At 39.8% G+C, this 23,077-nt stretch overlaps 1 protein-coding gene across 3 annotated transcripts; it reads left to right on the top strand.

Moving 5' to 3' along the window:
* Positions 1–1,233: 1,233 nt before the first annotated feature.
* On the top strand, positions 1,234–22,121 carry Eif2s2 (eukaryotic translation initiation factor 2 subunit beta). 3 transcript variants are annotated; one of them, NM_199380.1, is made up of 9 exons: positions 1,397–1,493; positions 6,915–7,092; positions 7,487–7,590; positions 10,440–10,575; positions 15,799–15,899; positions 16,366–16,514; positions 17,789–17,845; positions 20,832–20,917; positions 21,591–22,121. In NM_199380.1, the coding sequence occupies exons 1-9, from the start codon at positions 1,479–1,481 to the stop codon at positions 21,764–21,766; spliced, it is 1,002 nt and encodes a 333-aa protein (NP_955412.1). In that variant the 5' UTR covers positions 1,397–1,478; the 3' UTR covers positions 21,767–22,121. The 3 variants fall into 3 exon arrangements, with proteins under 3 accessions (XP_063139443.1, NP_955412.1, XP_063139442.1); XM_063283372.1 differs by lacking the exon at positions 1,397–1,493 and adding an exon at positions 1,610–1,769 and having other exon boundaries at positions 21,591–22,052; XM_063283373.1 differs by lacking the exon at positions 21,591–22,121 and having other exon boundaries at positions 1,234–1,493; positions 19,517–20,872.
* The last annotated feature ends 956 nt before the right edge of the window (positions 22,122–23,077 follow it).

The following is a 23,077-nucleotide window of genomic DNA, read 5'->3' as shown; positions in this document are numbered from 1 at the left end:
TGCCTAGCAAGCGCTAGGCCCTGGGTTCAGTCCCCAGCTCAAAAAAAAAAAAAAAAAAAATATATATATATATATATATATATATATATATATATATATAAAATCACTGAATACAGGGGTTGGGGATTTAGCTCAGTGGTAGAGCGCAAGCGCAAGGCCCTGGGTTCGGTCCCCAGCTCTGAAAAAAAGAAAAAGAAAAAAGAAATCACTGAATACCTTCCCCACCGTCTAACAGGAGCGCCCTTTTCACTAATCATAGATTGATTAATCCTCACTTGATTCTTTTTATGCAAGAAGCATTAGAAACCTAATATTTACCCCCCATCTCCTGATATAGCATCTACTTACTTGAACCATCCCTTCAATCACCTGAGAAGCCCCAACTGAGCATTCTTTCAGTGATGCTTTGCGGTTCTTTGTGGTTACAAGCACAGGTGTTTTGGGTTTTTTTTTTTTTTTGTTTGTTTTGTTTTTTGTTTTGTTTTGTTTTGTTTTAACCACAAGAATATCCTCTGAGACCTAAGTGGCAGCTGTATCTCCCCAGAGAAAATGGGTAATGCATCCAGAATTGTCTAGCAAAGACTTCATAAACAGGAGTCATGTACCATATAAGGAAACTTTAGACAAAAAAGGACACATAGTTAATGGTCCCAGAAGATTATATCACCTAGGACGTTGTAGTGTCTTTCCTTGTGTGGTATTAAGTTCGTCAACAAGTTAATTACCTACTCTACACATTTCTCAACATAGCCCCATTATTAAGCTAGTTGACTGTATTTCGAAGCTTCCTGACAGACTGTAGCTTGCTTGCTGGGCTGTTTCTTTCAGAGGACGGCTTCGTTCCTCGGTCTAACTCTGGAACACCAGGGGAAAAACTTCTGAAGTAAAAAGCCAGAAGGTTAAACTTCTCACGAAGAGAAATGCCTTTACTGAGGTGAATGTCTCCAGCTTCGACTTGGAAATCCTCAAACACTAGACCACTTCCAGGGGCATGTGTGAAGTCAGCCCCACGGGTTCAAATTAATGTTTCACTAACCCAAACCTGAAAAATAGCTCAAATTCACTTTACAAGCAATACAGCGCTTTCCGAACCACTTAGATAACCAGCAGCACAAGAACCCGAAGATCCTGACAGGTCAAAATATTTGCGCACGCACTCGAAACTGCTGAAAGCACAAGCGCGCCGGACTTTCCTAGGCAAACTACAAGTCCCAGTGTGCCCGGCGCCGGGGAGTCGCCTAGTAACTCGCGCCACGAGAAGCACGTAAGGTTGGCTTTACTGTACGCCTGCGCTCTGACGAGCTCTGCGCAGGCGCACTTCCAACGTTTGAGAGGAGGGCGGAGTGTCGTTCCCTTTCGCTGATGCAAGAGCCTAGCGCGGTGCTGTGAGAGGTATCGGTAGGAGCTACGCTGACTCCGGGGTGTGAAGCCGACCGGTCTGACTTTTCATCACTGCCGAACCCACTCGAACCACAGCCATGTCCGGGGACGAGGTGAGAGCCTGAGCCTGGAGTTAGGGCTAAAGACTGAGGCAGGAAGCCGAACCCACACCAGTGTGGGAAGCCGGGCCTGCGGCCTAGCACTCGCCGGCCGCCATGTGGAGCAGCCCGGCCTAGGCGTCCGGGAGTTGTGGAGCGGGCGAGGACTCTGGCTCCTCAGACTTGGTCTTACCCAGTTCTCCTCAGGGCGGCGGCGGCGGCGTCGAGGCCGGTCTGCTACTGTGATCGGCGTTTCGGAATGGAAAACACGTTGAGTCGTCCTCTGAAACGGTTTGAATGCCTAGTTCGGTTTGCCTGATTAAACAAAACTAGGGCCGGTGGCCCCGGATTCCTTTCTAAACATTACCGCCTCAGTTCTCGTGGTTGGGGACTCAGGGTGCCCTGAGAAGTCCCCCTCGGTTCCGGTGGACCACCGAGGTTAAAACTTTGTAGGCTGGCTTTTCCGGGCGGATATCTCGCTCCCGTTTCCCGCTCGAGGCTTTATTTAAGACAGGAATCTCAAGAGCCAGAAGAAAGGATATTTTAGTCTCAAAAAGTGACCATCCTTCGAGCAAAGTTTTCGGGCCCGAGTCCCTAAGTTTCCTTTAACAGGCGACGAGGTGAGCAGGAAGGTCGGTCTGCGAAGCTGACTGGGTTTGGATCTCAGAATTTTTCAGGTCCCGTCCCCCGTTTTGTTTCTTTTTATCTTTTTGGGGTTTGCCTTTCCAGTTTATCCTAGTTCTCATAAAATTAAGTGGTTTAAAGGAAAGAATGGTCTTGTCGCAGACATTGCTTGACATTGGACCCAGAAGCATCTTCCCTAGCCCCAAGAAAGTACTTTATGAAGAACTTGTGACTTACGTGACTTATAGGCCTAGGAGAGGGGGTAAGAGAAATAGTTGAAGACTCTGTGCAGAGTTGGCTTTTGAGTGGGCTCTAGAAATGATCAGAATTTTCTCCAGAGAAAACCGATCACAAGACGTTTATGGTCAAGAAAGGGGAAAGTGTGCACAGAAAGTGAAGTATTCACTTTGGTTGAAGTAGATGCTGGCTAGTTAATGGAGGACTTCGGAAACTGCATTGAGGAATTAGAGATTTGTAACATGGGAACTAATTCCTAGTTTAAGTTGATGTCCACGGCTCTGTAAAGTAAGATCCTGTTTGTGCCTTCATCTAAATGACTTGGAGGCCCTTGCAAACTCACTAAAATCTGAAAGAGATAGATGTCCCTTGCTTTTAGACATTGCTCTTAGCTACTTTATTATGTGTTTGAAAAGTTCAGAGAGACGGTGTTTAACCCTTGTTTTATTTCTAGTCATGTTCTAAACTAAATAACTACATACCGACTGCTGTGCTGTCTGTCGCATCTGTGGTACAGCGCTTATGGGTAGTAAGAGATAATAGGTAATACCTGTAGTACCCAAACTCCATAACTTAGAGTTAACCTCTGTATTGCTGTATTGTTCTTTCTGTGATAAAGTATGGTGTAGTAAGAAGTAATAGATAACACCTGTAGTGATGGGGGACATTGAAAGATTGTGTTTCAGTTATGACATAGTTTGATGTCTTTTGGTAAGAATTTGTTTCTGGAAGATGAACAGGATTTTGTCAGGCAGAGATGGTGGAACTAGCATTCAGACCAGCACAGTTTCTTGAGAGCCTAAAGTGTGTGCCTTGGCCCTTAGACCTGTCAGTACAACTTCATTTTATGAATGGAAAATGAAGGCCCATGTTGGTTAGGCCATGTTTAAATTGAATGGGACTAGAATCTTAGCCTTTGCCTTTGCTCTCAGGTGGAATTTACTAGTAGATGGAGCTATGAAAATGGGTTATGGTTTTGATTTACCTAGTGCTGTTGACTAGGGAAGTGTTACCAGGTAAAGCCCTTATGAATACTAACTTAGATGAAAACTAAGAGCCTGTACTTGGAAGTGACTTGAAAACTTCAAGGGACATTCCAGAATGGGTTATTCTGACTAGTAGGCAGAATAGCTAGTAAGCCTATTTTAAAAAGTAGTAGTTGTTAAAATGATTTATTGACATAAAGTACACATTCCTTTTTTTTTTTTTTTTTTTTTTTTGGTTCTTTTTTTTCGGAGCTGGGGACCGAACCCAGGGCCTTGCGCTTCCTAGGCAAGTGCTCTACCACTGAGCTAAATCCCCAACCCCTACACATTCCTTTTTAAACCTGATAATTAAACTCCAAACTCACTAGAACCTTTTAACCTAGTAAAACCATTACCTTTAAGGAATATCATAGGAATGTGGCTATACCTTGGTAAGGAAGGAAAGGTCCCCTAATGTGCAGGCATTCAGAAATGTTTAGACTATTTTGAAGTTTTATTGTTTTGAGAAATGTCACTGCATACTCAGGCTGGTCCAAATTTGCCATCAAGTTAAGTAAGATTTTCCCCCTCAAAAGTATGTTAGTGTCTTAGACTTTCTTATTCTCGAGTCCTATCCACAGTGGGTTTTTGACAAATCCTGTAAGATATTTTCAAAAAGAAACTTTAAAAACTTAAAAATATGGCTAGACCACACCTTTAATCCCCAAACCGAGGCCTACATAGAAACAGATAGATCTCTTTGAACTTGAGGACAACATAGCGAAACAACCCCCAACACACATACACAGTAAAAAGACGGAGGAGGGCTTATTCTTAGTATACTAATAAGCACAAGACCCCAGTCTCCAGTATCACCAAAACTTTAAAAAAAACAAAAAAACAAAAAAAAAAACTTAAATGGTTTAAATTGTTTAAACTTAAATTTTTTTTTTAAAGACAGGCTTTCTCTGTGTAGTCCTGGCTGTCCTGGAACTCACTTTGTAGATGAGACTGGCCTTGAACTCAGAGATTCACCTGCCTCTGCCTTCCAAGTACTGGGATTGAAGGTGTGTACCCCCAGAAGGAGGGCTTGATATGAAGCTTTTTTTAAAAATTATTTTTCATGTGCATTGATACATTGGCATTTTGCTTACATATATGTCTGTCTGTGAGGGTGTTGGATTCCCTGAGCGGTTTTGAGCTGCCTTGTGGGTGCTGGGAATTTAACCTGGGTCCTCTGCCGTAGCTCTGAGTGTTGAGCAATCTCTCTAGCCTCAGTATGAAACTTTTTAAGCCAAGATCTCAATGTATATCCCAAGCTGGCAAGTGTGATCTTGTGATTTGGGGAATTCTACTTTGGGTGCTGACTTAGGATTTCTGGTTTCTGTATATAACCATTTTTCAGGGTTGTGTGAACAAAATTAAGTATTAATATATTAAACATGTATTAAGTATTCGGGGAATACAATTACAATATGTGTTGTTTTGGCATAAGGTTTCTGCATGCTTACTACTAGCCTTTTCTAGGTTGCAGTCTTATCTACTATAGACATAAATTAGAATTATCTTGAGGGATGGAAAGGTAATTGTGACCCTATCATCTGATCATTTTAGGCTCTCTCCCATCTTTGATTTGTCTTGATAAGGAGTAATGGTGGAAAAGGTAGTTGAGCTTGGTGTAATAGTGTTTCCCTATAATCCCAGCACTTGGCTTGGGAGTTCAAGACCAGCCTCTTTCTTATACATAAGACTATCTCAAACAACAAAAGCAAACTCAGAAAAAGCCACTAGTAGATCAGGGAAACTTAGACTTGAAAAAAATGAGTGGATTGTGAGCTCTGCCAGAATCAAAGTTTCAATGCCTGGAATTTTGTTTGCCCTTGTGCCAAGCCTTCCTACTTCAAGAACACAGATGAGCTGTGTGGTAAGTCAGCACCGGATTTGCTTTTGGTAATGGTGCTATATGAAAATTAACATAATACCTTGCACAGACTTGTCTGCTATGAGGATTTACCTATTGCAAACTATAGCTTGCTTTCAGTCTTGCAATGGACATAAAGGAATTACAGTTATTAGAATCAGTTTGGGAATTTCTTAAAACCAGTTTTGTTATGTCTGGAAAATTAAATCACTCCTTAGTGTAGGAATTTTCAATGACAGGGTCAGTGTTAGTTATCACTGTAATCAGAGATTCTCCCAGTAACTTTGTCATAGTTGGTTTCAGTATTCCATTGTACAGATGAAGCCTAGGATAACCCACATGTGAGGTAGAGTCAGGATTGGACTCAAAGTACTTATGCTCCAGTGTGCTTTTGATCACTACACAATGACCAAAATAATAAGCTTAAGCATAATAGGAAGAATACTTTGGACTTTGAATCCAGTGCTGTTTGACTAAAGGTTTTGCTTTCTTCACATTCTATACACATGCATGCACGCACGCACGCAGGCACACACACACACAGTGTGCCCTATATGTTCAGATTATTTCTAGGGATCAATATAAACAGTCTACAGGTTAGAAAATAATTTTTCACTTGTTCTCCAATAGATTTAAATGAAAGTGGCCTGTGAACACTTCACATTCCATAACAAAAAACAGTAAAGGATTCATTAGGGGAAAAAAATTTTTTTTTTTTTAAGATTTATTTTATTGATTATATAGCCGTTTCCAGACACACCAGAAGAGGGCATCAGACCCTGTTATAGGTGGTTGTGAGCCACCATGTGGTTGCTGGGATTTTGAACTCAGGATCTCTGGAAGAGCAGTCAGTGCTCTTAACCACTGAGCCATCTCTCCAGCCCAGAAATATTTCTTATAGTAAGGGTTGCTGATAGGTTTCCTTAAAAGTTGTTGGTTGATGTGAACTTCAGCATAAATTTTTAATTTTATTTTAGTTTTTTTTTACTGTTTGATAGTTTCATACATGCATATAATATACCTTGATTTTATATTTACCTCTAACTTCTCTAAACTCTCCAAACACTCCAAACAGATGAAAAATTTAAAAACCAAGTCTTAGGTCATCTGCTGTTCCCATCTGTCAACCTTAAATATAATGTTTATCTTCTGCTTAGACATCGTTGATCCTCATACATAAATGAGGAATGCAGCATAGGTTGTTGCTAAAGTCATTTTAATAAATTTCACAATTTGTTCAGGTCTAAATTTGCTCATGCAAATAAAAATAAGGGGTTGGGGATTTAACTCAGTGGTAGGGCGCTTGCCTAGCAAGCACAAGGCCCTGGGTTCAGTCCCCAGCTCCGAAAAAAAGAAAAAAAAAGAAAAGAAAAGAAAAATAATATTACTAGTTAAAAGGCGTTTGTGAGGTTCTCCCCATGTTTAGTAATGTAAAGGAAGTTAGATGGACTTTCTGCAAATTCTGTTTTGTGTTTTTGTTGTGTGTATGTGCCTTTCTTTATGTGCTTGTATGTGAAAGAAGGCACGCAGATAAGCAAGTGATGGGGAGCAAGTCTGAGACATCTCCCCATCCCCTCTTTGGTATTTTAAAGTATCCTGTTCTTTTAAGAATACGCTTTAGAGAATAAAGGATATTTGGGATGTGAGCTTCATTAGGAATTATCACTTGGTGTTTTTAAATTAAAACAGATGATTTTTGATCCTACTATGAGCAAAAAGAAAAAGAAGAAGAAGAAGCCTTTTATGTTAGATGAAGAAGGTGATGCCCAGACAGAAGAAACCCAGCCCTCAGAGACAAAAGAAGTGGAGCCAGAACCAGCTGAAGAGAAAGATGTGGAAGCCGATGAAGAGGACAGTAGGAAAAAAGGTGAGCAGTCGTGGCCATCACAGTTGTGGCTGTCTTAGTTCCTCCACTGGTTTGGTAGAGCTGGAGCCAGAGATTGAAGGGTAGAAGGTTGGATGGGACGGGGAAGTAGACAAAGGGAAGAGATAGATGAGTTGGATAGTCTTGGAGATTGTGTCAGGAAATGCTCTCTGACATTACATGACCTGATTGTTGAGTTTCTCTTACTATGAGTTTCAGCTCCTGACCAGATTCTTGTAGAAAGCTGGCCTGTCAGTTTCTTCAGAACCATCACTTGGGTATGGGTGTGGGAGAACTACCACAGGAGCACTTGATACAGGTGCTGGCACAACTCAACCTGGTGCTCGCCTGCCTTTTGTCAGTTGTTAATAACTGGAAACCGTTAATCTATTTTTAGATGCTTCTGATGACTTAGATGACTTGAACTTCTTTAATCAAAAGAAAAAGAAGAAAAAGACAAAAAAGATATTTGATATTGATGAAGCTGAAGAAGCTATAAAGGTAGTATTGTTTTCTTATTGAAGGTAAAATTGGGATTCTGGTAAAGTTGCTAATAGCTATTTTCCTCCTTTCTTGGTAGCTTTGCTTTTGTTGTTTAGCACTTAGTCACTACTATTAAGGTAGTTTTCTTAAGAATATATCTAACTACATGGTATAAAAGATACATAGTCGGAAGGATTTAGGTCTTATATATTGTATCATTGCAGTGGAGTCAGATAGTGTCCACTGCCTTTAACCATACCAAAGTTGTTTGGCCATCTTGGTTAAGGTGTCTCTATAGCTGAGAAATCTTGAATAAATATTACAGATATTACTATAGCTTCTTGTTAAACTTTCAGTAGCAGCAAAAAAACCATCCCCCAGTGTGGTAGTTGGTAGCTGATGGCAGAACTCAGGGAACGCTAGACTGCTCTGGCTTGTTCTGTGGAGAGTGTTCTGATACGGTCATGTAGATGGTTATTGTTGTCTTGGATTGATTTCCAGTACAGATATCTGAACATTACTTTAGAAAAAAATAGATAGGTAAATGGGGGGCATGGGTGGATGGATGAACAGAGTAGCTGAAAGACTATTCTTCCTTGTCTGAGAGCTACCATTTTAAACATGGGGCTAAGGAGATCACTCAGTGACTAAAAGTGTGTGTCTTTTGGGCAATCAGGTCTCCCAAGGCTGATGTAAAAGCCTGCCTGGCAACACGTGCCTGTAACCCTGATATTAGGCAGGGTAAACAGGTAGATTCCCAGACTCACTGTAAGGCAAACAGGCAATGAAAATAACATGGAGAAGTGATTGAGGAAAATACTCAGAAGTCAACCTCAGTCCTTTACCCACAAACATAGGCAAATATATACTGCTTCACATATACACCGCGCATAGAGAGACCCTTTGCAGAAGTCACTCTTTTGTGTTTTTTTTTTTTTGGTTCTTTTTTTCGGAGCTGGGGACCGAACCCAGGGCCTTGCGCTTCCTAGGTAAGCGCTCTACCACTGAGCTAAATCCCCAGCCCCCAGAAGTCACTCTTAACAAAGCTCACACATTTATAAAATGAGCATATAGTAGTTTTGTGTATATGTGTCTTGTATATAGTCAGGAGTTCCACTTATTCCATCTATTTAAATTTACCTGCTTTAATCTGTGAAATTAGTCATTATCAGCAATTATTCAAGATGTAGACACACAATATTATTATGATCATGTTTGTAATGTGCTTGGGTTAGGGAGCAGGATAAGCTGATAAGAACTAGAAGCCAAGGAACTTAGGCAGGGTCTCTGTTCTTTTGTGGGGTTTATGAGTCCTCTTTAGGACTTAGTGTGCCTTCATAGTCAAGCCTACAGCAAGTAACCTTGGAGTCAGGCTGTGTATTGTCTACCCAGTCATCACGTGACCCTGGTTCCCTAGGAATTCTGTCTTTCCTTCTTTCATGGTGTCATCTATTTAAACTGACACCCAGAGACTTCTTCATAATTTGCTGCGAAGCTGATGTAATATAATAAATGTAGTAAAAACAATTTGGTCTTTACCTCTGGTTCCCCATGTTCAACTCCTGAAAACTTTGTAAGGCTTCAAAGACTCATGTTTTGCTCTTGAGAGATCTGGTATCCAGATAGTTCCTCAGGATGGTTAGTCAGTAGGAGGATCAAGCTACAATTAGTGTTTAGAACGTCTTGCTACCTCTGAGAATGGACAGTGTGGAAATTGAGTTCTGTCACCCCTAAGTGATGGAGAGTTTCCAGGTTGATAACCTCAGAGAAGTGCTAATAGGGTAGCATGTTTATATACTGGGCTGTTCTCGACTCTTCTTCAGCTCCCTGCTCCCCATAGCCTGTCCTATGCATTGTTTCCATTTGGCTGATCCTAGTTAATCTTACAAAGAGCTGATGAGAAGTAAAATACTTCAGCAAATTATGGGCGGAAGGTCTTTACATTGCTTAACAAAAGTGTTAGTGACACTAGTGTCTGAAATAAGAGCCCTTAAACTATGAAGTCAAGTTTTTAAGCATGGGATATCTGAAGAATTACTCCAGGAAGTTAGTATTACATTACAAATGAATAAGATGGTACCTAATTTATATTAGGGCGTTGGAGAATTGTGCAAAAAATAATCATGTTTTTGGTGTCAGTAGGAAATCCCTTCCGTTGACCCTATTTAAACTTGAAGGGGATGGAGAGGAGTTGAGGGAGGTTTCAGCATGAACAAGTATACCTACAAATGCAATAATGAGTAATGAAGCAAGAAGGTTTGCTGAGGTATACTTGACTTACCACTTAATTCATCCATTGAAAGTAAATGGGTTTAGCATATTCAGTTCTATAACTCATCAGTTCAGAACACTTACATCCTCATGAAAAAAAAAAGCCCACAATCATTGTCACTCTCCAGTTCTTCCCACTAAATGCCAACCTCAGGCCTCAGCTACTGCTAAATCTGACTCTGTAGATTTGCGTATTCAGAACATTTAATATGAATAAAATACAGCATGGGGCAAGTGGAGAAACTTAAGTACTCTTGAATCCTGTTCCTGCTGAATATGGCCAGTTAGTCAAAAGATGGAGTGCTAGAGTTTCTCCAGTGATTGAGGTAGTACCTAGTGTAGGACACAGATAACAACAGTATCCTAAAACTGTAACAAAAAGAAGAGCTGAAGAAGGGAAACCTAAAATTTATCCTGAGGAATTTACAGTTTAAATATTTGACAAAGAGTCTGGGGAAATTTGGCCTACCTGAGAGAGACATTTCTCATCTATAATTTTAGATATGTGAATATGTGAAAAATAATTCTAAAGTGATACTTGTCTGTCATTAAAAATAGTTCTAGTATCAAAATGCTGAGACATTTCAATCTCTTAGGATGTTAAGATTGAAAGTGATGCTCAAGAGCCGGCCGAGCCGGAGGACGACCTTGACATTATGCTTGGCAATAAGAAGAAGAAAAAGAAGAATGTGAAATTCCCAGATGAAGACGAAATACTAGAAAAAGATGAAGGTAATGTTGGGAATTTAGCACTTTAATTGTAGTTTTAAGGAAAGTATTCCACTATCTATCCTGTTTTGGTGAGTCCAAAGTCCTGTACCTAAATTATTTTTTTACAATAACTTGCATTACCAACCTGAAAATACCTTAGATTTTAAAACATTTTCTTTTTTTTCTTTTTTTTTTTCTAAAACATTTTCTTAAGTCCTAAACAATTTAAACTTAATTATGAAACTTTAACTATCTAGTCTTTAACCCATCAGAGACCTGAGGAAACAGGACATGCAAGTAACTTCCAAAGCTGTAGAAATGCAAGAGGTTACTAGTTACCTGGACAGCCACCCAAGCATTGTGTCATGGGAGCATCATCTTTGGCCTTCTGGCCTAGCATGTCTGACAGACTTTTTCATGAAGCAGGAATTATGAAGGACTGCTTACTTTGTCTTGGCAAAATTCAGCAGTCAGCTTCCCTATGTCCAGTTTGAACATACTTACTGTCAGCAGTTGAGGTAAGGGCAGTTTTTGCCCAGGGGCTAGCTTGCCACATTAGAACAAACCCCAGATGAAGTAGAATGGCAGTGCTGGCAGGAGCAGATGTCTTCATTGTCATGAAAAGCCTTATGTTACTAAAAGACCCTTAAATGCCGTAGTCTGTAGATCTCTGAGGTTTTTGAAGACTACCTGTTTATAGTACATCTGAATAGGCAAACATTGCTTGTTTCTAGCTATTCCTAACTGTTCAACCTAGGAAAATATTTCTGTAATTAACTAGTATCTAACGTGACCATAAGTTTAGTTGACTATTAACTTGTATTTCTTAATTATTCTAAACAATTTGTAATAGCAGCTTTCAAGGACTGTAACTTTATATTGCTTTTTGAAATGAATTGCATAGATACAATGCTTGGTATAAGGGTTGAAATGTTTCTACAGGATTTTGTAGCAAAGATAACCTTAGAAGTGTAGCAGTATATAAAATTCTTACCAGTGTATAAAATATTTGGCTCTTTAGTTTAAAAGATTCAATAATCTACTGTTTTATCACTCCTTTATCCCATTTTTTTCTTTTTATCCTTCTCCCCCCTTCCTCTAAATTAAATAGAGAAAGCGGAAAGAAAAAGAAATCCACGAATCTAACCTCTACTTTGTTTCCTCTCTGACCAAGACTATTTACTACTTGCAACCAAACCTCCTTAAATGACAGCAGACATCTGTCATCCATCATATTACCAAAACCATCCACCCCAGTTTTGGGGAGTATGGTATTCTCTTAAGATTGCTTCCTGCTGTCTGGAGGCAATGGCATCTTTTGGGTGCCCATAGAAAAATTAGGATATCAAGTCCTAGGAAAGCTAGATGTGATATTGTCATCTAGTATCTGTGTGGTGGGAAAATGCAGGGTTTGACTGAAGTCCAGGGTGGACTAGCTAGCCGTTTAGAAGTTTTTCTGGATGCAGATTTTTGAGGAAACAGCATGTGAGGTGGAATCATCTAAGCTACGTGTCTTTGGTGTGTTGTCCTTTTGCTCTGCAAAGTTGTCAGAGGCAGTTAGTATACATTTCTGCATTGACACATGTATGGAATGTACCGTGTGCACAACTCAGCTACAGATGAGTCTTTGCTCTCTGTTCATAACAGAAAAAAGGCATCAAACTTATAAGTGTGTTTGGACTGTATATCCAAATTTTAATATAAATTTCAACCATGCTGTTTGAAAGGATGCTGATAAGTCTTAAGAACGCTCTAGCCAACAAGATTTATTGGCCATGCAGAAAGAGACACTTTCATGTCTCAGCCGGTCTCAGAGCTGTTCCCATGGAAAGGGATCAGCATTCATGTTACCTTTTTCTTGTTTTCGTCCTTCAAGGGTGCAACCTAGATTTTCAGGAGGTCTCCCTGGTCAAATCTAATTTTTATTATCTTTGATAGAGTCCATAGCTTTTCTTTTCCTGTTGAAACTGACAAAAACTTCTTAAGGCAACATATTTCCTACCTTCCATTCTGAAGTTAAGACATCCTTAAAACAAGTAGACTGATTTATTTCAGCAGTTTCTTTTCTATAATCCAATGTCTCTTAGTAGCTGATTTTGCTTAGCATTTAAAAAATGTAAGGCTAATAAAGCATTATATCCTCCATCTCTGAGTGTCTTTGGTAGCCCTTTCTGTTTATTAAGCATCTCCTTTAGAGTACACTTGGATTTTTCTACAATTGCTTGTCCTATGGGATGATGTGTATACCTGTACTGTGCTTTATATTATAATAGGCAAAAAAATTGCTTCATTTTAATGAGTGTATAATTACAGAATCAGCCTTTTCAGGGCTAAAAGCAGTTGCCTATTAAAATCCTGAATATATGTTTATAGTATGGCAAACATAATTTAATTTTAATTTTCCAACCTCTGTAAAATGAAACACATTCATTTGCCAAATTTCGTTTCTTTGGTACCTTTGCTGTTAATATGCTTTTACTTATGAAATTCTGAAGCTTCCAGCACATTTCCTAATAGCTGATCAGTTACATCATTACCTTGTATGGCCTGGTAGACCCATACGAGGTCTGATATGTGTTATATATAATGGATGACTTCTATTTCTAATTACTTGTAGTTGAATAAACAATAGAGTTAATTTTGAATTATTCTGAATAAGCTCAGTGGTTTCTATATGAAAAAGAACTCTTTCTGAATATTAAGAGTCAGTAACTATATAAGAGGTTCTGGAAAAACCTAATAATACCATAAGGATGGCATATAGCTTTGATTTTTGAACTAAATCATAATGGATTTTGAATTATTTTATATTTTCTGACTTATAATCTGCCTTTCCTAGTTTATTAGCATCAGTATAGAATGTAGGGGATCCAGAAATTGTTGTCCCCTTTAATTATACAAGGGAGAATTGAATTATTCTTATAAAGTCACTGGCTTTTGGGCTACTTGTTAATTTCTCCCAAAAAATTACTGTAAGCTTTTTGTCAATATTCATTTTCTGCCCATAATGAGGGAATTTCAGCATTAGTTTTCTCTCTGCTTAAATATTCCTGTGGGGAGAATGAGTAGCAGGAATTTCTTTTCTACCAGAGCCAATTCTCTTTCAGCCTCAGCTGATAATTTTCTTGAACTATTTAAGTCCTTATTACCTTGTAAGGTTTGAGATAAATTACTTAGCTCTTGAGTAGTTAATCCAATTGTGGGCCTTAACCAATTAATTTCTCCCAACAATTTTTTTTAAATCATTAGTTCTTAATTGGTCTCTCCTGATTTGTACTTTCTGTGGTCAAATTTTTCTGTAGACCTGTCTTATATCCTAGATAATTAGTAGAGTCTCCTTCTTGTATTTTTTTTTTTTTTAAGGAATAGTTTGTAATCTCCAGCAAGGCAAAATTCTCTTTACTTCATCAAACATTTTTTTTCTAAGGTGTATCGGCATTTTTGTCAGCCAGTAAGATAGCATCCATATAATGGTAAATTGTATATTGTGTATTATGAATAATTTCTAATATCTCTTGTACAAAATACCGACTGTACAACATTCCTTATACTAAGACCCTCCAGTGGTATCTTAACAGCTTGAGAGTGATTATAAGTGGGTATTAAGAAAGCAAACCTTTCTCTGTCATGCTCATGCAAAGAGATTTTGGAAAAGCAATCCCCCCCCCCCCCCCCCGGAGCTGGGGACCGAACCCAGGGCCTTGCGCTTCCTAGGCAAGCGCTCTACCACTGAGCTAAATCCCCAACCCCGAAAGATTTCTTTTTAATGACAAACACAGGAGCGTTCTAAGGGCTGATAGACTCCTCTGTGTGCTGAGCCTCCAAGTTGCTCTTGGCTGGCTGCTCTAGTGCCTGTGATTTTCCTTTTGTTATAAACACTGCTCTACCCACTTTAGTCTGTTTGCCACAGTAGCAGGGCAGCTGGTGATGTGTCAGCAGTGGCTCGCCCATATGTATAACAAGTCAGCCTCTGCTGTATCCTGCTTAATGGACAGCCTGGGCAGTCTATAAATAACAGTTACAATATTTTTATTGGGACTTTCTCTTTTATAGCCTGTCTCTAAAGTTGGAGGGATGCTAATCTGCTTCCCACTGTTAGAATAGATCTCTTTCCCATAGATTTATGGCTATGTTATACCTTATTTTTTGTTTTTCACCTAGTCTATGCATTTAATGCATTTTTAGACTTTTTTTTTTTTTTTTGTTCTTTTTTTTTTTTTTCGGAGCTGGGGATCGAACCCAGGGCCTTGCGCTTCCTAGGCAATCGCTCTACCACTGAGCTAAATCCCCAACCCCAGACTTTTTTTTTTTTTAACCTGAGATAGTGTCCCCATTCCTAGGAGCTATGCAGATACCCTTTGAAATGGACAATCTAGATTCCAGGAATCTTGTGATATTATAGTTACATTTATTTGCTCCTGTCTCCACTAACACTTTGATCTCAGTTCCATCTACATGTAGTTTAAACTTTGTTTTTTTTCATTATTTATAGTAGTTTGGCACAATATTTGATTTTTGTTATCTTTAGAATCTCTAGTTTTGTCCATAGAAGTTATTTTATCTCTCTTAAATGTTTTTTAAGTTTTGAGCAGCTCTGTCATGTCAGGTTTTGATTTTTCTAGTTGTTTTTTCAGAATAGTCTTTCCTTGGTGGACCAGAAACTAATGGCTCTTTTTGTGGGGGGCGCAGTCAGGCATTGAGTGGAGTCCTTAATTTTTTGGTATTACAGAATTGCCTCAAATCTCCTTGGATGACCTACATTCGTGAGCCGTATGACTGTTCCTTCCACACCTACATTTCACAGGAAACTTTATCCCCCAAGTAAAGTACAATAAATATTATTTATAAAAATAATTCTGATTCAGATAGGAAAATTATTGTGAGTTTTAAATGTTTAAAATTTTTAGTATTTATATGCTATCGTGGTGTTTTTTGTTTTGTTTTGTTTTTTTTGTTTTTAGACTTTTTTAACATAGTTAAACAGAGATGGGTTTTTATAGATAGAAAAGTTTCTCAAGGGTTTGAAAACAGATTCTTCTTTAAGTACTCAATGCCTTATTTCGTCTTGTGTTTGCCAATGGCTGTCTCATTAAAGGTTTTGTATGGAGCTGTCATATTCCTATCCGTACTTGAAGTTACTGCATCTGTCACTGAAGAGAAGAGCAGCATCTGAATGTCATTCTCTAGACCTATTGTCACTCCCAAAGACCCACTGTCCATCCTTTTTGTTTTTTAATTCTGTAGCTTTAGAAGATGAAGACAGCAAAAAAGATGATGGCATTTCATTCAGTAACCAAACTGGGCCTGCTTGGGCAGGCTCAGAAAGAGACTACACATATGAGGAGGTGAGACCATTTTTTTATTTTTTATTTTTTTGAGAAGAGGATTAGAGCTATTCATGTAAGAACGGGAAAGCAGGGTATAAATCCCCTACATTGGAAGAGCCACTGGAATAGAGAGTAGTGATAAAACCGTCCAGTAGGCCATGCAGCCAGTGCACGTGACAGTTCTTGAGACTCAAAGTGTAGCTGTCATGATAGTATTCAGCAGAGGATATGGAGCCCTCTGAATTAGTTGGGCTTTGGTGACAAGTGGCCAATTTATGGTCAGGGTAGTCTTTCCCATAAAATCAGTAGAATGAGCTGGGGCTTATCTAAGCATCTATAAAGACCCAGATCTTGGTTAATAATGGGTTTCTGCCCTCAAAAATGTGTACATTTAATAAAAGTAAATCAGCTTCATTAAAGAAAAGTGTCTCAAATAAACTTCATATTCTTGTTATTACTAAACTTAAATTCCACCCTTTTCAAGTTGCTGAACCGAGTGTTCAACATCATGAGAGAAAAGAATCCAGATATGGTTGCTGGCGAGAAGAGGAAATTTGTTATGAAACCTCCACAGGTCGTCCGAGTAGGAACTAAGAAAACTTCTTTTGTCAATTTTACAGATATCTGTAAACTGTAAGTTCTAGCAGGAGAACCTTCATTCCAAGTACCAGATGTATTTGTGGATGTTTTTCTGTGCAAATGTAGGTCATACATAGATTGAGGGAAGTCACAGCTCATGTCTGTCCTCAGAGCTCATTTTATCACATCCAGAGATGAGACAAGTCAGTCGGTGCTGCCTGATGAGTAGGCCCTAGGGGCTGCAGAGATGGCTCAGTGGCAGTGTGGTGCATAGGAAGGCAGAGCAGCCATACTCATGATGGATTGAAGACGGGATAGGTCCTAACCAGAGTCAGGAGTGAAGAGACTAGATACACTTCTCAAGCAAGAGTTGGGAACCTTGTGGTGGGCCTGCTAAATAAACATGCATGCTGAGGAAGTAGCAGAATTTAAACTTCTTCCTTAGTTATCAGGTCCCAGTGGGTCAGTTCTTAGTCTCCATTATATCATGTGCTGGGGTCATTCCCAGGTCACTGCCTGGGCACACTTTTCTTAATATTTGCTCAGCTGTGCCCTTTCTGGCAAGTTTTCTCCATTCACTTTATCCTACTATTTGTTTTCCAATTTCCTAAGTCATACTTGTTACACATTTTCATTACTTTAGCATTATTCAAATATTTTACTTTTATGCTGATGACAGCAACAGTGTATGTTTACTACAAAATAGAAAAGTAAGAGAGAGAATATTAAGTTATGTAAATTTACTCTTAGGTAGATATTCAAATCTTAATTATGATTTTAGGGATTTTTTTCTGCTTCCATGCTTTTAGGTATTTACTTGTTAGGTGTATTTACAGATAGCATGTGATACAGCATATGCCTTTTGGTGGTTTTTAGTATTTTTAATGGGTATGGGTGTTCTGTGTGCATGTATGTCTGTACCTGTGCCTGGTAGTGAGGCCAGAGGAGAAAGTGGGTCCATCCCCTGGAACTGGAGTTACAGGTAACTGAACTGCGTGCCTTATGAGTGCTGGGAATCAAAGCTGGTTCATCCACTGGAAGAGCAGCCAATGTGCTTAACTACTAGGCAGGCTGTTCAGCCTGTTTGGTTTTGGCACAGGCACCCACTAACTACCCCAGGCTGGCTTTAAAATAAATGTTGATCATCCTGCTTCAGCCTCCTGGGACTAGGATGTAGCCAGCGTTCACAGCTCCTTGTCTCTGTGTAAGCTGTGGACTGGCATATTGTGGTAACTGAGTAATCACAGTGAAATGACAAACAGCATGGGTGTTTGCTTGTTTATTAGGATTTCCATGAAAGATTTTTAAGTATTTGACTTTTTCTTTAGATTACATCGTCAACCCAAACATCTCCTTGCATTTTTATTGGCAGAATTGGGTACAAGGTAAGAAACTGCAAAAGAGACTTACTATTCGACACTTCAGAAGAACCATTTGTGTACTTTGAACTTGCTGGGGGAAAGCCATCTTGGGTGCCAGAGGCATTTTCAGGCCGGATGGGAAAGGGGAGAGTTTGGTGCCTTAGGGATGGAGAATGGAGCTGACAGTGACTCATCTGAGCAGGCCTTTGGTGTTGGAATTAGTACCACAGGCACTGCTGTGTTTAGTCACTGTTTGGGTCTTTTTATAGGAAATAAGTAGACGAGCTCCATTCTTGTAGCTCCATTCTTGTCGGGCCAGCTTCCCCACCCACCCCACCCCACCCCACCCCACCCGGTAACTGGTGAGAGGTCATTGATGAAGCAGGGCTGACAAGGTGATGAGTGCCGGCCATAGGAGAGGCCACTTAAGATCAGGGTCTGAGCAGGGCCGTGGTGGCACAGCTTTAATCCCAGTCAGGTAGCTGAGTTCAAGACCAGTCTGTTCTTGAGAGTGAGTTCCAGGACAGCCCAGGCTACAGAGAAATCCTGCCTTGGAAAACCAAAAATAAATAAAATAGGGTCTGAGTTAACCAGCATTCCCCATTTGTGGAGTTCTCCCATTGCAGATACTGAGCTACTCACTCAGGGAAGGTGGGAACTACTGGAGCCACACACATCTTTTTACCAGTGTTCTCTTTAAATAATGTAGATTTGGGTTGCAACAATGGCATCTACCATTGATTGCCTGATAGTGCAAGGCATGGGCCAAGTTCTGCTTGTGTCGATACCATTTCATACAGTTCTGTGAGGCAGAACATAGCATTCCTTTGGTTGTTGGACAGCCAGCCAGTTTGGTAGGATGTTGTAGGTCACACGGTTAGCAGCACAGTCAGACTGCAAGCTCTCTGTGTCACCTTTACATAAGATGATTACAATGTTCTGTGCTTGTGCATTCTCTACTGAGGATGGAGATAGGAGAGTCGTGGCTTCTATTCATTGACCTACTGTTTATAGTAAATATAAATAAGAAAAGAAGGAGAGGCAGCTGTTTTTCTGCTTCTCAGAGTAAGCTGCACTTGGGACATATTCTAAAAAGTTGTGACTAATGAGCTTTCTGGTTGATCAGTGGCTTAAATATTTGACTTGTTGGGAAAATTCCTTTTTTTTTTTTTTTTTTGTTTTTTCTTAGAGTGAAACCTCTTTTCTTTTTTAAATGATTTATTTATGAGTACACTGTAGCTGTCTTCAGACACACCAGAAGAGGACATCAGATCCGATTACAGATGGTTGTGAGTCACCATGTGGCTGCTGAGACTTGAACTCAGGACCTCAGGAAGAGCAGTCAGAGCTCTTAACCACTGAGCCATCTCTCCAGCCCTGTTTTGTTTTTTCTTTTTGATAGTGAAAAATACCCTGCATTGGAATTAGGGTGTCAAGGGTTACAACTCATGGCATGTGATTTTCCCTTGAGGGAAATCACAGTTCTAAAGACGTTTGCTTTTATGTTACAATAGAAACAAATAGTAAATTTAATTCTGCTAGACTTAATTATATTTTATTTTCTGGTTTATTGGCAAGCAATAGTATCTAACAAGGAACTTTACTTTCTCAAGTATTAGCTGCTTCTAATCATTAAGTTTATCATTGACAACTTGAGCACTGGATTTCAGTTGTACATTTTTTTTTGGTTAACAGCTTTCTTTTTTTTTTTTTGGTTCTTTTTTTCGGAGCTGGGGACCGAACCCAGGGCCTTGCGCTTCCTAGGTAAGCGCTCTACCACTGAGCTAAATCCCCAGCCCCGGTTAACAGCTTTCTTGACATACAGCTCACAATTTTAGTATGACTATATCAGATATTACTGAATCAAACTGTAGTATTTTGATTTTTTTAAATTTATTTTGTGATAGGGTCTTACTATGTTGCACCGGCTGGTCCCGAACTAGGTGCTCATATTGATCTCTTGGCCTAAGTTACCTGATATCTGGGATTACTGGTTCATACCACAGTATGTGGCTTAGATTATTTATATATTGATGTTTTCAGAGACGGTCTCAATGTGTGCCCCAGGCTTGCCTTGAACCCATGGTGGCCCTCCCGTTTCTGCCTCTCACATGTTGGGTGTACCACCATGCTTGATTTCAGAATTTAAAAACACCGTAGAGCCCTTTTCTGTTTATACCTCCCTCAGATTTGCAGTTATGCATCAGTAAAAGTTTTTTTTTTCTTTGTTGGTTGAATAAGCAATCAAACACAATTAAGGAATCTGTTTTGGACATATAAAGTCAGCTATAAATCAGTCCAGTTGTTTCTAGAGATAGCTGAAGTTGAATTAAACGTTAAGAAATATGAGTAAGTCATTAAATTAAGAAGAACTTTGAAGATCCCAGCAGTAGTGGTGCATACCTTTAGCCTGAACTCGGGAGGTAGAGGTAGGTGGATCTTGAGTTTGAGGCCAGCCTTGTCTACAGAGAGAGTTCCTGGACAGCCAGACTACATAAAGAAGCCCTCTCTCAAAAAGAAAAAGAAAAAAAATAACTTGAGAGCTGGAGAGAGAGGAGTCTGCAGTGTAGAGCAGAAACTGCTCTTATAAAGGACCTGAGTTAGGTTTCTGACACTTGTGTTGAGTGGCTTACAACCACCTGTAATTCCAGTCCCAGGCAATCTAACACCTCTGGCTTGTATAGGAACCAGCACTCATATGCAGGTACCCCTAAACAAACACATACATCATATATACATACATACATACAAACATAATTAAGAATAAATGTTTGCAGAAGGTAAACTTTCTAAAAAAATTTTTGAGGCTAAGTATAGTGGTGTATATACCTGAAATGTTAGCACCTGAAAGGCTGAGACAGGAGGACACATAAGTTCCTGTCTATAAAAAAGAAAGAAAACATCAACTCTAGAAATTATCTTATGCTACTGAATGTATTTTTCTCAAGCATGAAGGTGCTCGCTCAAGAAAGCAACAAAAATAATGGGGGTGTTTTGTTTTCTTTCATAGTGGTTCTATAGATGGTAATAACCAACTTGTAATCAAAGGAAGATTCCAACAGAAACAGATAGAAAACGTCTTGAGAAGATATATCAGTAAGTGTATAATTTAGTTTTATCATTTTAAAATGTTCTCTTTAACCTGTAGTCTTTTGAGGAGAGCCATTTGTAATGAACATGGGAAAGCGAGCCTTAAAAAGATGGGAAATGGGGCAGGGCATGGTGGCATATACCTTTAGTCCCAGCACTTGAGAACTAGAAGCAGGCACATCTCTGAGTCTGAGGCCAGCCCGGTATACATAGTGCGGTCTGGGACAGCCAGGGCTACACAAAGACCCTGGTTTTGTCTGTCTGTCTGTCTTTCTGTCTGTTTAAAGGAAGATAGGAAATGATGAACAGGGGGCACAAAGCTTGAGTTCACGCAACTTCTGCTGGCTGATTCTGGTACTAAAGACCAAGTCAGAGAAACATGCCTCTTACTATGGCTTGGCCTGTCTCAGCCCCACTTTGTTACACAATCATTTAAAAATTGCCTATCTTGCCTGTTCTCACGTAAGGCAAAAGTGGATCATCCGTAGATGGATCCAACAATAAGCATCTGGCAAACTTCTCTTTTACTTGAGCATCTGAAGTCCTTTTCAACCTGTTTGTGTTGCTGAAGGCATTATCCAAGACAGCTAATGTTTTCTTACCCTAGAGCAGGTATGCTTAGCTAGGGCTCCCCGTCTGGATGTGTCTAGCAGATAATGTTGTGTTGCTTTTCTTGCAGAGGAATACGTCACTTGTCACACATGCCGGTCACCGGACACAATCCTACAGAAGGACACCCGACTCTATTTCTTACAGTGTGAAACTTGTCATTCTCGATGCTCTGTGGCCAGTATCAAAACTGGCTTCCAGGCTGTCACAGGCAAGCGAGCACAGCTCCGTGCCAAAGCTAACTAATTTGCTAATCACCATTGATTTTTTCAAAATGTGGTGGAGATTTGGCTGGACAGGTTACCATCAGAGTGGATGTACCATTGAGTTAAAAACAAGATAGAAACTGCCAAGTTCTTTGGCGAGTGATTGTTCTGAAATCCTTGCAAGATACCGGTATTCAAGCTGTTGATATACTCGTTGCCTACTTTAACAACTGTCAGAGAAACGTGATGGAGTAAGGAGGTGCTTCTTAAAATCGTTCATAGACTTCTGTAAAATGCAAGATAAATTAAAGTTATTATAACAGTAATTCTTTCAATTTGATCTGTCCTTCGGTTTTCTTTTCTACAATAAACTGCTCGTTAAATTTAGCTAAAAACAAAGTAACAAACTTGATTCCTGGGGTCTGGCAAGTTCTTTGTCTTCAGAAACTCAAAATTGGCAGATACTGGAGCTGGGCAACCATTTTCCTTTTCAGTGTCTCTTGAAGCTACATAGCTAGAATAGATGGGACTTCCCCTGGGAGTGGCTGGAACATAAGGTATGGGACAGTGGCCTGTTTTTAGTGTCTAGAAAATGACTGGAGGTTTTCTTTGCTTTTGTGAAGATTGTCGCCACTATTTTCCAGCCAATTCCTCATTCTCTCATGTGACAACAGCGGAAACTGCCAGGTGCTACATTCCTCCTCTTTGTGATTTTGTTTGACTAGCTTTGAGGAAACATGTAGTATAGAGAATTCTTGGGGAAGTTTCTCCAACCTGTGTTCTAGGTCAGTTAAAAGTTCCTTCCTCCTCTGAAATGCTTTTCTGTACTAAACTAACTTGAATGTGACCTAGAAACCAAGAGATACTGCTGCGTGTGTAGTCTTGTTACATCTAGCTCCACAAGGTCTTTCTCTCCACCGGTCCACAGGAAGGTCAGTCTTGTGGGTCTGTGCTGTAATCTGCCTTACTTGCGCCCATCAGGATAAGGACATACACGGTGCTCCTCAACTTTTCTGCCACCAGACTGTTAACCTTGCTAAATGGCCCGAGAACACTCACTTACCCTGCTGTCTTGACTATGCTGTTTTTAATCACTGTGACCTGAATTTTCAAGTATGGGCCAAATGTGGCCAAGTAACTTGGCTGTGAAGGAACTTGGTGGTAGAAGGAACTTTACCTCAACCAGGTAGGTCACGAGATGGGCCATATACTGGTTGACCTGCCAACCACCACCCATTGCCATGTGAATATAACCGTTTGACTGCAATTTCCATTTTCTTTTTCTTTTTTTTTGGTACCTCTGCCCATAACCCCCAATGTTGGCTATATCTGCGTGAATAAAGCAAGGATC

Source organism: Rattus norvegicus, chromosome 3 (assembly GCF_036323735.1).
Source record: "Rattus norvegicus strain BN/NHsdMcwi chromosome 3, GRCr8, whole genome shotgun sequence".
Taxonomy (NCBI): Eukaryota; Metazoa; Chordata; class Mammalia; order Rodentia; family Muridae; genus Rattus; species Rattus norvegicus.
The sequence above is the reverse complement of the archived record's forward strand: the minus strand, read 5'-3'. Positions and strand labels throughout refer to the sequence as shown.